We start from the raw sequence: 16,984 nt of genomic DNA on the forward strand, positions 1-16,984 counted from the left end.
AAATTACATAGATTATAGCAAAATAAAAAATATAGATGAATTACAAAATAGAGCACAATTGCTAACCATAACACCCCAACCAAGATAGTGTCTGGTCTAGTAGCACATACAGTATTACCTTTAACATTCAACAGATTCAATTCAGGTGGAAATGGGAATTTTAAGTGTTCCCAAAATTGCTGCTAGGCAATGGAAAATGAAATGAAATGAAACCCACTTAACCCTTGCTGTTAAAGTGATTAATGTTCTTTGCAGAACTTCTATCCACTCAAATTTTATTCTTTTTTTTCTTTTGCTTCCTTATACAGGTAGTCCTCAACTTACAACCATAACTAAGCCCAAAGTTTTTGTTGCTAAGAAGATAGTTAAATGAGTTTTGTCCCATTTTATGACCTTTCTTGACACAATTGTTAAGTGATTTACTGAATTGTTAAGTTAGTACACAGTTGTTAAGTAACTCTAGCTTTCCCATTGACTTTGCTTATCAGATGGTCGCAAAAGGTAATCACATGTCCCCAGGATATTTCAATCATCAACCACACAGCCCAGTTGCCAAATATTCAAAGTTTGATCAGGTGACTATGGAGATGATACAATACTCAAATGTGAAAAACAGTCATAAGTCACTTTTTAAAGTGCTATTGTAACTTGAATGGTCACTAAACAAATGGTTGTAATTCAAAGATTACTTGTTCATATCAAAGCTTGGGTCCCCAGAGCTAAATCTTTGCAATAATCTGATTTTTAGGTACTCCTGCCAAATAGTTAGAAAAAGAACACTATTTCATTTCTAATCTGCTTTCAGTAAACACTGAAATTTCTGTCTCCCATTTTATTCAAGGAGCCACAAAAGGCATATATTTGCTGTTTTTTACTGTTTTTCTGACAACTCATAATGCCCTCTTTCCCATTCAAACAAGAATTAACTCCAAATCTATTTCGAATCTATTTTCACACGTAAAAATAGGAAAATCCATGCTTATTTGCATGCATTCAAACATATAAAACAGAAATAAATGTCAAGGAATATACAAATGTGATCCAAATAACTGCAATGCTTGTTTTACCAATTGTGGTAAGCAGTTTTACCAAATGCTTACCACAATTGGTAAAACTGGTCGAAATGTGAAAAACCTCAATAGCCAGTTCTTGACTTACAATCAGCCACTTAGGGACCATTTGAAGTTATGCTGGAACCCCAAAAGTTACTTACAACCCAGTTGCAACACTCTCATACCTGCCCCCTGCAGTCACATGACCGCCTTTCAGGTACTTGACTGTCTGTCCACATTTACAGCTGTTTGCAGCATCCTGCAGTTACATGATCACAAGTAAACCTAGAGTTTACTTCCTGTTTTTGGCAAAAGTGTCCATAACAAACAATGGGTTTGCATTTGCTCAATGACTTAATGACAATGCTGAGTTGCTTAACGATTGCCACAAAAAAAGTAAAAAAATAAAAATTAAAAAAAGGTCACTGCAGGGTTTTTCTGCACTGGCCCATTTTATGGAACACTAGATGATCAGAATGAAACCTGTTAAGTCTTTCATAAGGCCGTAAAAACCGGGCTATGTTCCCCTGCCTGGGGTGGTAAATGTGTTGAGGGCCCCATTTCCTGGCTGTATTGCTAACTGGCCAAATATCTTGGCTACTATGTGTATTTAAATATTTTAAAATATTTTTAGTGTTTTAATTATAATATATTTTTTGAATTGTAAGCTGGCCAGAATCATTGACTGAGATGGGTTGCTACAGAAATTGAATAAATAAATAAAACTGGGTCAGACACATGATGATCTGCTTTATGACTGTCACCATTGATGAGTGCAATGGACAGGCTCCATTACGGTTGTAAATCAAGGACTATCTCCACTGGCTCCAAATTATACAGTGAAGCTTTCTTGCAATACTGCATTTGTTTATTCCAAAATTGTTTGTATAAAATGCATATAAATGAACTTAACAAAATATTTACAATAATTAATAATTTCATTTCCATTTTTTATCTTAAATAATTCATGGATATATACCTGGTTGAATAGATTCAGTAACAGAATCTGGAACATCTGCATTACCTAAGGAAACAATAACATCTCTATTAATAAATTATTATGGAAAACTCATAAGGCACAATAAAACATATTTGAACTATTTTTTTTAAGACTATTGCTGAGGTAAACAAAGTCATGTCCTTGCCACCTAAAATGGCTAATGCGATGAATAAGGCTTTTTCCATACTCTTAATGGTAACATTTGCATTTACTTCTTTATTTGATATAAAACTACGCATCTCAGGTTACAGTATTTAAAACACTATAAATAACAGAATACAATACAAAAGTATACTTTTTCTTTTTATTAATATATGTAAATATATTTTACTAATATATATAAAATATATTTAAATTTGGCTGTAATTTTCATCTCAGTTTGGTTTAAACAAGTAACAGTAGGAAAACCAGTGCCTGTCAGGTTGATTATTCAGTTTAATGTTTATTCAACAATCCTTTAAAAAAAGAACATTTCATCTATTTATCTAAACTTGAAGCACTCAAATATTTCAGCACATTGAAAAATCAATTACTTCTGGTAAGAGAAAGAATACTTTTTTTATACAACAGTGTTTAATTTTGGGGACCAGAACTTTGACTTTGGAAAGATGAGGGAAAAGCCATCTTGCTCAAACTATATATTCCATATGTTCTGAGCATCATAATTACATGCACAATGCTTAATCATGGTGTCATGATGACATCTGTAACTGTGGATTCAAGGGCCTTTCTTTTAACATGTCACACTTGACATACATAAAAAGAAGAGGAATTTCAGTCAAATGATTGCAACCCTATCTAGATTTTTTATCCTTCTGAAGCAAATGTCTCTGCAAACCAGGTATCACTTGGATCTTGCTCATCAGGGATCAGAATGTATTTGACCACACATAATATTCACTAGCATCAATTTTATCTACTTTGCTTGTGTGAATCTTTGCTTTAAAATGTGGTGGGAGTAATCAGAAAATGAAAGCTAAAAATAAATATTTTCTAATAACGTATTGCCCTAAAATCCTTAGAAATAAAAATGATCAATTTATACTTACGTTCATGTATTTGTTCTGGATGATCAGCGGATTTTGTAGATTTATTATAACAAAAAAATGGAAGTTTTAGAAAAACATAGCTAACAATAAAAACATTTCTGAAAGAAACGTATTTAAAAAAGTATGAAGCTATAGCTAGAAGAACTTTATAAGTAGAGTTTTCAGTTGATTGTATTACTGATGTTTGAAGTATTTTATTACTTCCACTGATTCCCTTAAAATATTATATTTCTACCTGGAAGGTAGTACTGTTCAAGAGATATTATTCAGTATGTCCTTGCTTACCAATGTACGGTACTCAAAAGCAGATTTTTATATATTTTATTTTTTTATTTAATGTATGTGTTTTATTTCACTTTATGCATCCGCATAAGAATCCTTAATTAATGGATGCTTCCTATATTTTCTATACTATAGAGGATATAGAAAACACACATATGTAGTCATCCTAGAATATTAAATAAGTAAGAATATGTACAATTTCCTGTGCTTTTTAGCAGGAGTTGAAAGTAAGCATTGTAGCTGTTGCTAAATAGGGTACCTGCAATTCAGCAATAAATAATTCCATAATAGCTACAATTCCTTGTTCTAATTATAGTATTATTTTTTCACTTTGCCTATGTTTATATAAGTGTCCAGTTAAATGTTCTGAATCTGAAATAACAGTGCCATTACTATCTATTTAAAAACAAAGTATAGACACAGAATTCACAGATGAAGAAAATATTTTGCGTCCCATAAATACAGACTGCAGTTAGAAAACAAATGGATTGAGAAGGCCACAATTTGGAATGTAACAGCTTTGTACTAAAAATATTACTTTTCATTAAAAAGAAGGGAAGTGTGAAATTGTTCTATGCCATAAATTTACAAATAAATAAAATGTAAATCAATTATTAGAATTATAGCAACATAACACTTCCTATCATTGACTAAAATGTTGATAGCATTTGAATTTTCTTGTAATTGAAAACCTTTTTTTAAAAAAAAAACCTTTTTTCTTCTATGAAAGTAAAATCACACATGAGAGAGTACTTATACTTATTTCTGAAAACTGCAGAGGAAAGTATGAAATATATTTCTTGGCCAATTTACATCCAAACATTGAGTAGAGTAGATATAGATACTGTAAATATTTAATGCACAGTAAGTAAATAAGAATCTTCGTACCAGAATGTTCAGTGAAGTCTTCTCTCTCTAATTCTAAAAAAAGATTGCACATCTTAATATTAAACATGGGAAGTTGCTATGAATTCAAATTTTCTGTTATTATGGACCAAGTAGATCATATGTTAAATACATATCATTTGTCTTAGTTACAATAATATTAATAATTATTACAATAAAAATAAAAGTATATAAAATAATAATTAATCATTAAACATTGTTTACAAGAATATGTTAAGTCATGCATTAAAAGCAAAGTGTCTGCTCTATGGAATCTGCAATAAAAATGGTAACTGCCATTTCCTTGTGTCTGTTTCAACATACTTCATAGCACATTGGGATTCTTTGGGAAAAAGTAGAAGGGTACCAATACCTCTGGCCACAATATTGTTTCTAGTTGGTTTGGCATGGCAATTTATTTGCACTGACATATTAGGTTTTGCAAAGTTGACGAGCCAGCTCTTTCATACCCACTCAGTGCTCTATCATTGTTTTTCTACATCAGTCTCATGTGTTCAGCAAACAAAACAGATCTCCATCAGCAGACGATACCAATCAGCTGGAAAAATCTATTTAAACATCACATAACCACAGAATTTATATAGATTCAAATAGGGCAAAACTTTGGGAACCCATAAGTAAGCTAGCACTCACTGAAAGAGACTTAAAATACGGCATTATTTGTTTTATATGACAGATGAATGATGGAAAACAATGCCATGCTAATAATCACTACTGAAATCCTATTAGAAAACCATGAAAAAACATACCAACTTCTTCTACATGGTCAGGCTGTTCTGTATTTTCTGGACCAGATTCTGTAAATGAAAACAATACTAAGATCTGTAAAAAACATGGAAAGTATATCCTTTCAGGGGTAGCTAGGGCAGAAAATGGAAATCATGACCTCCTGAAGTATCATACTGACTCCTAAATGGCTGAAAGCCACTGTTCTTTCACAGACGTGTTCCTCAGTTGTACTTGCTATCTAGAAAGTGTGATACAGTATTGACTGCAATTACTATTGTCTTTTGTTTAAATATGTAAGACCATTTTCTCCCCAACTGCTAGTTACCATTCCACATACTTATACATAGTTTCACATTACTAATTCTATTTGATTCACAAAACTGGAAATGAAAAGACTCTCTAGGAGTAGCTTAAAAGATTGAGTGCATAGGCTTTCTTTCCTGCTCAGTCACATTCTTCAAAGAAGTCAGAAATGAATCGCAGTTTTATAAGATCATGAAGTAACTTTTGGTTTCCCCAAAGATGAATCTGTCAAGAAAAATTAACTCCACTTCTTCAGGCTTAAAACTACTGACAAGTAGCAAGGAACATACTTGGGAACATGAACAATTCTCTTTTACATTTATTTCCAAATATACAGTTTGCGTGTGTGTGTGTGTGTGTGTGTAATTTTTTATTCTCCCCCTTAAGATGGAACTAAGCAAATTAAAGACTGAAATCAGTGCGTGCAAACGAAGGGAGTTTCTTCTAAATTCAGAAAGAAATCTTAGTCCCAGTTTCTAGGTAGAAGAAGTAGATATAACCCTTTTCTGTCAACATTATTTTGTGTGACCAAAAACAAGCAAGATACTTATTACTCTTGATCATTCAAATAGAAAAGGCAGGTTTTACAATTAAATGATAGTAAACACTTTTTATTAACCAATCTATTATGTACTTTTAACCATTTACTTTTACAAATCATTAAATATATTGCCTTTAGATGAATATAAATCAGACATACCTGGGATTTCTGGCTCGTTTGTGCCTTCTTCCACATGAGAATAGTCGTTTAAATCTGAAAATTAGGAATGCCATATTATATTACAAAAGCCATTAATATACCACCAGGCAGGAGATGCTTAATATTGCTGCCACAAATCTCAAGCCAAAAGTAAAAAAAAATCAGAGAAATCAGGTAACAGAAATCTGTATTCAACCCAGAGAAAATCTACAAATATTCGACTAGTGCTCACAGTAACAAGTTCCCATGTGTGAGATTCAAGCACTGACAATTTTTGTATGGATAGCTGAAACATGTATGCCTTTTCCTAGTGTTCTCAATCAGCAATTTTACTTAAAATAATATAAAGTAAGTTTATTTTAAGTGGTAATTGAATTGTTGAAACTCTTATCAAAACTAGATTCAAGAGTCCTTGGTCCTTTAGATTCACTTTTTCTCTATATAAAAATTTCACTGAAAGTGCTGAATATAATTTGCAGTTCCTGCATATTCAGTACTTAGTCACTTTGGGCACAAGAAAGTTATCTATCTATCTATCTATCTATCTATCTGTCTGTCTGTCTGTCTGTCTGTCTGTCTGTCCGTCCGTCCGTCCGTCCGTCCGTCCGTCCGCCCACCCACCCATCCATACATCTATAACATTTATATAGCAGTCCATCTTATATCTAACTCTTATATCAAATTATGAAAGACATTAGATACCATCAGTTTCATATTCTTCTTGATCTCTAGGTTGGTAGTTACTTGCAGGTTCTGAAAGTAAAATGTTTCTTTTTAAATATGTACAAAGATTACAGAAAATTCTGCAAAATTTCAAGTTTACTAAATTAAATTAATCTACCAAGTTACAAGCATAGAGGCTCATTCTATATGATACACTGGTATTAGAATTCAAGGATTGTGAATGAGTCTCAGAACTATGCAAGTTTTCTTACAATCTTTTTTTTCTTGCAATTGAATACTCCCATGAATCTTAACGTAAAATGAATTCAAGCAAAGGCACTCCTAAATAAATACCATTTATTTACAAGTAGAAACATTATTTAAAATGACACATTTCCTGCCAACATCTCTACAAAGGTGAGTAGTGGAGGGTGCAAGCAGGGGAAGACCCCAGGTGGTGCCCCCCTCAGCCCGGGAGCCTTCCTCCATCAGGGTCTCCCTATCACTATCCAGTTGGGAGTCTCTGGTGAGAGCTCAGGGTTGGGTGTGTCCCCCAAACCCAGCTGGTCCCTAGCAACCTTTGAGTTCCATTTTTACTGGTCTCATCTATCAGAACATGACATTATGTATGTATGCATATATGTATGTATGTAAAAAGGATATATATAAATAAATAAAAGTCTGGAAAAAGATATATAAAAGCATATATATGTTGCCTTAATACATACATAGATACATGTACACACACACATTTTACACACACACACACATTAGTAAAAGACAATAGCATAGACAGCATCACAAAGGCTAAGTGAACGATTATAACAAACATTGAGCTACATATACATTAAACATTAAAACCCTCAATGCCTCCCTGAATTGGTTCAGAAAATTAAATGCTACATAAATATCTGAGAAATATATTTATTTTTCTTTACAACTGAGATACCTTCTTGGGTAGAACTTGATTTCTCTGATATTTCAGGTATTTTATCTTCTATTTCTTCATCATAGCTCTGTTCTGTTGTGGGTTCTACAGATACTTCATTATTGTCTTCTTTTTCTTCTTCCTCCTGAAAATCTGTATTTTCATGATCTTCATCTATTTCACCTTTTTCTTAAAAAAATTGGAAAAAAAAGAAACTTTGAATTTCAGTAAATAGCCTTAATTTTATTAAATCAAACATCCATTTAAAAGAGTAATAGAAATTGCACATTTCCTTTTAAAAAAGCATAAACAGTGGTGCTTAAGTTTGTGAACTCTTTATAATGTTCAGTATTTCAATATAATTTTCAATATTTCTAATATTTCAGGATAAATATGACTTAAATGTAGTCTGTTCTCCACACAAATCCTTAAATTAGTCTGTACATGTTTGTATATATCTTTCTTTAAACTGTGCTTGGCTATAAAATTAAAGGGTATTAAAAATTAAAATTAAAAAAGGGTAATGTAGGCTTCTTAGTGAATCATTCACTCACTCACTCACTCACTCACTCACTCACTCACTCACTCACTCACTCACATAGGGTAAGTCCATTACATAATAACAGAATAAGGGAAGTTGGAAGGGATCTTGGTGGTTTCTAGTATAATCCCTACTCAGGCAGGCCTCCTATGACCAATGTAGACAAATAGCTGTGCTATCTCTTCTTAAAAACCTCCAGTGATGGACCACCCACAACTTCTGGAGGCAAGCCGCTCTACTGATTAATTGTTCTTGCTGTCAGGGAATTTCACCTTAGTTCTATGTTGATTCTCTTCTTAATTTCCATCCATAGCTTCTTGTTCTGCCTTTTCTGTTTTGAAAAAGTTGATCTCCTCTTCTTTGTGGCAGCTCCTTAGATATTGGAATATTGCTATCATGTCCCTCCTAGTCCTTCTTGTCATTAAACTAGACATACCCAATTCCTCAACCATTCTTCATATGTTTTAGCTTCCACTCCCCTAATCATCTTTGTTGCTTTTGCCGCACTCTTTCTAGAGCCACAAAATCTTTTTTATATTGTGGTGACCAAAATTGGATGCAATAGCTCAAGTGTGGTCTTACCAAGGCTTTATAAACTGGTACTAACAGTTCATGCTTCTTGTCCTGCCCTCAGGTGCTTTGAAGAATAGGCTGCCCCCCCCCCTTAAATATTGGAAGACTGCTAGATATACCCAGTTCTTGAAACTGTTCATTGTACAGTTTAGCCTCCAACCCCCAATCATCTTTGTTATTCTTCTCTGCACTCTTTGTAGAGACTCAACATCTTTTTTGTAGCATGGTGAACAAAACTGGACACAGTAGTCTAAGAGTGGCATTACCAAAGCTGAATAAAGAATACTAAGACTTCATGTGATCTTGATTCTATCCCTCTAGCCTAGAACTGCACTGGGTATTTGGCAGCTGCAACACATTGCTGGCTCATACTTAAATGATTGTCCACTAGGACTCCTAGATCCCTCTCTGAGAGTTACTGCTGTTGAGGTAGGTACCAACTATTCTATTCCTGTGCATTTCCTTTTTCTTGTCTAAGTTTAAAACCTTACTTTTCTCACCAGTGAACACATTTTGTTGGATAAGACCCAATGTTCAAGTCTGTAAAGATCCTTCTGGAACTTAAGCCTATCTTCTAAAGTGTTGGCTATTCCTCCTAGCTTGGTGTCATCTGCCAATTTGAAGAGTTCCCATTCTATCATTTATGAAGATGTTGAAGAGTACTGAGCCTAAGATAAAACCTTGGGGTGCACCACTGCTTGCTTCCTTCCATGTAGATTTAATTTCATTGAGGACTACCTGTTGAGTGCAGTTATCAGCCAGTTACGTACCTATTTGGTAGTAATGCACTCTATCTCACTTTTTTCTATATTATCAAAAAGTAGGTTGTGGTCTACTTTGTTTAATGCCAAGTATGAATAGACTATGCCATAAACATTTACTCTTATCATGGTAAAATTCTATATGCTGTGCAAAAACAGGTGGAGTATGATAACAGCTAGTACAACATTTTTCCACCTCAGAAAGAAATAATTGTCAAAGCAACAGAAGAATAAGCAGTAAGGTATGCTGTAAACTATCTTATATAAATTAAAGTAGTGGCAAACATTTTTTTCTAAAAAAAAATAAGGAAAAATCCATACATTTGAAAAAAAGGAATCTAGGGTACATTCATACCAAATTGTGAGTCAAGAACTTCATGTAGTATGGTCTCAATTTCATCTTCGGGTTCTGTTTTAACATGTATGTGTTCTGCATAAGTTTAGAAAATATATCAACAATTACTGAAAAGAATGAATAGAACTTGAAATAACAGAAAATAAATACCTAGAGAAAAAAAATAATATGTTTTACCCTTAAAATAGTTTGTAACTGTCAGTCTTTCTCAACTACATATAACCTATATTTTACACTGGCATTTCAGGTGTTCCCTTTCCAGTTTATTCTACTATTTTTAAAGTTTTCTTACAACTTTTGCAATATACTTAAAGCTTTTTCAATGATCTGCGAAAACTAAAAACTGACACATATGAAATATCTGAGCTCAAAACAGCCCCACAACTTGATGTTTGGATTTTTCTACAACTATTTACATCTGCTTCAACTCTTTTCAGAGCCTAGAATAAGTTGAAGCAAGATTAAATGTGATATCACTTTCAATTTTTAAAAAATGCAAAACACTTACATTTAAAAAAAAAATTGAAAATATCACATGTAATGTTATCCAACAAATATTTTCTTTTTATTGTTTTCCTGATACAATTAATTTTGTATTCAATACTATTAATCTAAGATTGTAACATACATTTTTATTCATTCAAGCATTTGGCTATCAATTCATATATTTTGCAAATGTGTATATTAAATAGAAATAATAATAAAAAACTTCAGGTGAAGAAAAGTGAGTAAATTGGATAAGGCAACTTATCTCAATCTATCCATTTTATAGTATAAGCAGTTTTGCTATATATGGGGCTCAGGATGAAATTTGTTACCTAATGTAAAAATGTACTATTGAAATTTTCATCTTAATATATTTCTAAGTTGTATCTTGACATATCTGAGGATAAGCAAGCATAGCCTACAATTAAAATGCTTAATTATAGCTTATCTTTGATAAGACAAAGATTTTAAGGGAACCTTAAGATCTGTGAACAGACTCCAGGATTAAAATAATGTATCAGTATGGAGCCAAAGGTAAAAATAGAACTTATGTTTCCAACAAATTATTGCATCCCATGAACATTATACTAATATGGCTATGTGACGTTATATAGATTACTATATTTTTACATAGAGATTTTTTGAAAATTATTTAGCAATTCCAACAACTGCAAAATCAGTCATATCTCTTCCTTGTGATTTACAATGGTTGCCAGTTTATTTCAAAGCCCACTTTAGCTGTTGCTTTATAAAGCTCTAAATGGCTTTAGTCCAAGTGTTTGCTAGAATGACATTCCTAGTATCTACAGACTGGACATTAAAAGCTTTGGAAAGTGGCTTGCCTTTTAGTTTCACCAGTGAGCAAGGCCTAAGAGTGATTATCCAAGCCAGAACCTTCACAGTTGTATATTCTTACTATGCAATTTGCAACTTTTGGAAATGATTCTAGCATTTTCATCTCTGCAATTTCATCAATTAGTCAAAATTTCTACATTCAACCTGGCTTTTTAATTTCATTCTCTTCATGTAATATATCTGAAACATACCCAGTATAATAGTAAATTTTAAATTGGCCGTCTCCTCAATGGTGGTCCTTTGTATAAGTTTCTACAGCATGTACTTAACATACAAATGCCTCCAAATTTGGGGATCCTACAATGTGGAGATATACTTAAAAATATTTCAGTTTCCATACCCCAAAAATCTACAAATATTTGCTATAAAGCTCGAATTATCTCTTTTTTTCAATTGCATGTATATTTCCTGCTCTTGCATGGTAACATTAAATGCACAAAAAGTTAGATTTATAAAAATTCATATGTACAGAAAACTAAATAGATCACATATGAAGATATAAACTTTGCAATTCTTTACCCCTAAAGGTCATTAAAACTATTTCCCATATGGTTTTTATAAGATTATTTTTAATGAGAATTGCATTTCACTAGGTTTTCAACTTTAGCTAAGTTTTAATAGTATCCAGCTTTGGGAAAGATTATTACCGTACTCAATTATTCATTATTTTGATTTCTATTGTTGCTTTTATAATTTTAACCTATTACAACATGCCTAGAGTTTTAATAACTGAATGGGTATGAAAAAAAATAAAAATCTTTATTTGTATTATGAATTATATTAATAAAATATATTTATATTTTATAGATATGTGTTAATTATTTCACACTTCAAGTAATGTGTTCAGTAGCACTTAATATTTTGGATAATTGTCACATATATTGTAAGTTAAAATAAATGAAATCAATATTCAAATAATGTGTCCTTAAGTAGAAATTATGTGAAAATAGTCAAGGGCTTACAATTTGTACATTCAATTGTAAAATAATGTATATGAATATTTTATCAGTATCTTGAATATATTCAAGGATGATATATAAATTGCTGAAAGATATTAAGTACATGGAAATTTTAAAAAGTTCGAGTTAATACTGGTAAATGTGTATATCCCTCAAAACACATCACAGTATTATAACTCTGAATTTAATATGGTAAACAGAGAAGTACTATGGAGTAAACTGACAGCTCTTAAAATAGAACCTAGACTACTGGCTTTGATTAAAACCCTTTACATAAGTACCTGTTTGAGGGTACGGTGTGGGGTTAATGGGGTCTAACAGAATTCACACAAATAAAGGGGTAAGGCAAGGGTGTATCCTGGCCCATTATTATTTAGTTTATATATCAATGATTTGCCAGGGTTAATGAAGGATCCTATGATACATATGCCGATGATACTAAATACATGTTACAGCTTGCTGTATGCTGATGATATGATTTTATTATCATATTCACAAGTAGGATTACGTAGGCTATTAAGAAGATTCAGCTCTTATTGCCAGGATAACGCCCTAACTATTAGTAAATCTAAATAAAAAATCATGGTTTTTGGAAAACATCAACAGATGGCAGTGAACCAATTGAACAGATTAACACCTTTGTATATTTAGGTGTAACTTTTTCCAAGACTGGATCTCGGGCCTGCCATCATCAATGGAATACACTTAGAGCAAAAGCTCATTTGAATTTACTGCTTAAACTAAAGAATCATAGTTACCCAGGGTCCCTAGCCCCATTAATTAAAGTATATAAAGCTAAGGTTATCCCTATGCTCTTGTATGGAGCAGAAGTTTGGGGTCTATACTCAACCACAGTCCTAGAACAAACACAGTCCCAGCATTTGAGATGTATTTTGGGTGTAGATCTAAGAACATCTTCTTCAGCAGTTAGAGCTGAATTGGGAATTCATACAATTCATGCATTATCTAAAATTAGAGCATATAACTAGTGGCATAAAGTCAGTGAAATGGAGACTGATAGACTCCCCAAGTTATGTCTACTAGAGCAAATAAAATTACAATCACAAATCTCCTGGATCACCAAATTAACAAATTTTGTAAGAAGTTGTGGCCTTACTGAATCTTGCATAACAGGAGTACGATTTAAAAAAAGAGCTGCCCAAATAATTAAGGATATAGAAACAAAAAATGACATAGCTATCCTTAGTAAGGTGGGTAACTTGAAATGTCTGAGCAAATACAAACATACTTTTCAAATAGACAGCTATTTGAAGTTACAACTGCCAAAACATCTAAGGCAGATATTTACGCGAGCGAGATTCGAACAGCTCAACACAATGGTTAGATATGGAAGATTCCATTCCATATCCTACAATGAATTTCTTCTGCATTTGTGGAGGGCCAGAGGTAGAAGACCTGGTTCACATCCTATTTGATTGTTGCCTGTATAAGAGGGTGAGAGACAGTACCTCGGTCTATATACCAAATGAATGACCCATTGGGATCCCTATATCAAAACAACTTATCTTATGTCTGGCCAGAATCTGAAAATAACATTTAACACAGCACAGTACTTAGGCAAAATGGCTCAGTTGAGACCTGCATATGTGGGACTGATTGGAGTAGATTGAGGGATGACACCAAAATATAATTTCATCATATTTTATCTATATTTTAACTTATTGTATTTTATTCCAATTTCATTTTATTTTATTCCCATTTCATTTTAAATTGTATTTTATCTAATTCCATTTTAAATTGCTTTTATCAAATTGTAGTAATTTGTTTCTGGAACTTTGCACTTTGATATGGCCCAAAGGCTAATAAATAAATAATTAAATAAAACTAAGGGCTTACCTGTTTTCACATATGGCTTTTCTTCAGGTTGGATAACCTCTTCAGCACTTCTTGGCATTGACTGTTCTGGGACAGATCTTTCCTTAAGTCCTGCATTGTTTAGTTATAAAGTTAACTTTAATCTCTGCGTCAAGATTTTGATCCAACTAGGCATCATTATTAGCTAACCACCCAGGGTCACTTAGTGAGATGGGAGTTGTAGATATTTAATTAATTAATTAAGATGGGGACACCAACCCTGGTGGAAAATACTTACCACCTCCAGAAAGTCAGGTCATCTTCAATTTAAATTTTAAACATACATTTAAAACTTTTAATAGCAACTATTTAAAAGGAATTGCTCTCTATGTGCATTCACTCTTTATTCTCAACTTCTTTGAGCATTTTGTATATCATATTCCCAAACTTATTTCTAATATAGAGGGCTAGAATACAATGGAAGACATTAAAAGACCACTGTGTCATGGAAATCTCTTTAAAATTATGTCTGTATGTGTGCATGATTTTGTGAGATCAAATATCAACCTGCAGTACAACCTTGAATTTGTTACTCCCAACATTTTCCAGCTTTGTCCTTCTTATTCACTGATGAACAAAGTACAATAGATTAAGGGATGTTATAGTAGACCTCAACCTGCTGGAAATGAACAGAAGAAATCCTTTGCTTCACTTAACAGAATAATTCCTGAGGTTTCTTGAGCATCGGAGATGATGAGTTATTTTCATACTGCATACCCAGTAGCAAGTAATACAGACAAAAAAGAGCTATGTACACAATACAAAAGAATGATTATGTACTGTACTTCTATAGTTAGACAGGAAAGAAAAATAGCTAATTTTTTCATATGCTCCCATATAAGATAATATAAGATAACCTTTATTGTCATTTTTTTTATTGTGGGCACAACGGCACACTTCAAAAATGAAATTTAGTTGCCCGCTCTCAAAGTGAAACACATACATGACACACATCTAAACATACTATATACAACATATGTATAGACCCACACTCCTACATATACATAACAAATAAATATTAAATACTGTCCATCTTGAATATATAACAGAAGGAGGAAGCCTGAGAGTTCACAAGGTTAACATGTATATAACAAATTAATATATAACAAATTCCCAATACATTCTGATTTTACTAGATTTTATCTTAAACTATTGCAAGTAGTCCTTGGTTAATGTCCACACATTCAGTGATTGTTCAAAATTACAACAGTGCTGAACAAGAAGTCTTACAACTGGTCCTCATAATTATAGCCATTGTAGCATCCCTGTCATAACATGATAGCAATTCAGTGCTGGCAACCAACTCACAAATATAAAACCCACAGCATCCCATTTTCACAGATCACTATTTGCAGCCTTCACCACTAGCTTCCAACAGGCAAGTCAATGATAAAACCAGCAGAGTCAATAAAGAAGACAATGTGTAGTTCAGGGTTGAAAAAAGAGGTCCTTGGTGCTCAGAGCTTGGTTGTTTTCTTGTGGACATGTCATCATCAGTGCTGATGATGATGTCACCTAATTTGGGTAATGAAACGTCTGCAAGAAAACAACGAAGCTCAGAAAGCACCAAGGACCCCCTCACCAGCAGGAGGTTGCAAATAACGATCACACAAAATTGTGCTTAACCACTATGCAGGATTTGTATAACGTTAACTGGAACTGCTGCATTTCAATGTAAGTCAACAGTCACATGTCACACTTAATGAAAGAGTTGCCATTCCTAATTACCATTGTTAAGCCAGAACTACCTGTATTGTCCTGAATTCTTAGATAGCCGATTTGTAACTAAATATTCTCACATTGAATAAAAAAGAATTGAACAATTCTTCTGCTCAGATATTTTTATTGAATTTCATCTCTCCAAATAAACAAACTGAATGTGCATAAGTGACAGGAACAGGTTTCATTACCTTATTTCTAATATAAATATAGAATAACATGCATAGAAGTCAAAATTCATTCAAAACTCTCTTTAAACTCTTCAAAAATGAATTAAATATATTTACAGTGAGACTCCATGGACTGTCTATACATCTAAGCAAGGCAACCGGGTGCCTTCCATTTATTACAGAGCATCGCGTCTACCGGTCCTTGCTGGTGGACAGGCAAAAATGCCTTTTGAAACTATATTTGGAAGCAAATGACTGCTATTCCTATTCCTAAATTTTCTGAAAATGTTATATAATCTTTCACTTCCCCCACAAATGGCATCACCGCTGGATGAAATTTCTTAATTCCATGTTCTGAAGTTTTCGAGGCAATTTGGTGCTGGCAATCAACTCAAAAATACAACACCTGCAGCATCCCATGTTGTTGTGGAATTCTTCTTTATCTACCTCTATCCCTTATATGATTGAATAAAATATATTACAGAGATACTAAGATCATTGTGGTTGCATATCACTTATTTTGTTCCCCCTTACATGCCTCTATTTCAAGTTAATATTTTCATTCAAGAATTTGTATCAAACAACTAAATTATATAAATGCATTCCTCAAGCACAGACCTATACAATATTTTTCAATATTTTTAGATAAATCACTAAAGCTACCTTCTCAAAATAAAAAGTAAACTATTCCACATTCCTTTCTAAATTGTATATATGTAGTTACTATTTTTCGTATGATCACCTAAAATATAATAATTTATTCATTGCAAATTGAGTGCATAGCTTCAAAGTCATTATGGAAACGCTTGCTTTATCTTCATGTTCAAAATGTTAACTAACCATGTGCTTCCAAAGTGCTGCCTGGGTATCTTCACTATTTTTTCATATATGTTTCTGAAGTACATCTTTTTTTCTGAAAGGCTTTCCTTGGTTGAAAGGAATTCTAAAAAGTCACTAAGTACTTTTTGCACATGATGACTCTGTTCAATGATTTTTTTTTAAAAAAAAAATGTAACACAATCATAAAATTCAATTTTCTCCTTCAAAAAGATCAAATTGGTTTCCTAAGCAGCAAACA

General features: G+C 32.8%; 1 protein-coding gene across 1 annotated transcript in view; it reads right to left on the minus strand.

Moving 5' to 3' along the window:
* LOC107294151 (aspartyl/asparaginyl beta-hydroxylase) overlaps nucleotides 1-14,057 on the minus strand; it is a 58,967-nt gene extending 44,910 nt beyond the window's left edge. The window contains exons 1-6 of the mRNA XM_029285545.1: nucleotides 14,000-14,057; nucleotides 9,843-9,917; nucleotides 7,634-7,801; nucleotides 6,022-6,075; nucleotides 5,039-5,086; nucleotides 2,032-2,076 (exon numbers count right to left, since the gene is read on the minus strand). Coding sequence (XP_029141378.1) covers nucleotides 2,032-2,076; nucleotides 5,039-5,086; nucleotides 6,022-6,075; nucleotides 7,634-7,801; nucleotides 9,843-9,917; nucleotides 14,000-14,057 — 448 coding nt within the window. The remainder of the gene's footprint in view (nucleotides 1-2,031; nucleotides 2,077-5,038; nucleotides 5,087-6,021; nucleotides 6,076-7,633; nucleotides 7,802-9,842; nucleotides 9,918-13,999) is intronic.
* Nucleotides 14,058-16,984: the final 2,927 nt, after the last annotated feature.

Source organism: Protobothrops mucrosquamatus, unplaced genomic scaffold (genome assembly GCF_001527695.2).
Source record: "Protobothrops mucrosquamatus isolate PMUCROS unplaced genomic scaffold, P.Mucros_1.0 scaffold1847, whole genome shotgun sequence".
In the NCBI taxonomy this organism is placed as follows: Eukaryota; Metazoa; Chordata; class Lepidosauria; order Squamata; family Viperidae; genus Protobothrops; species Protobothrops mucrosquamatus.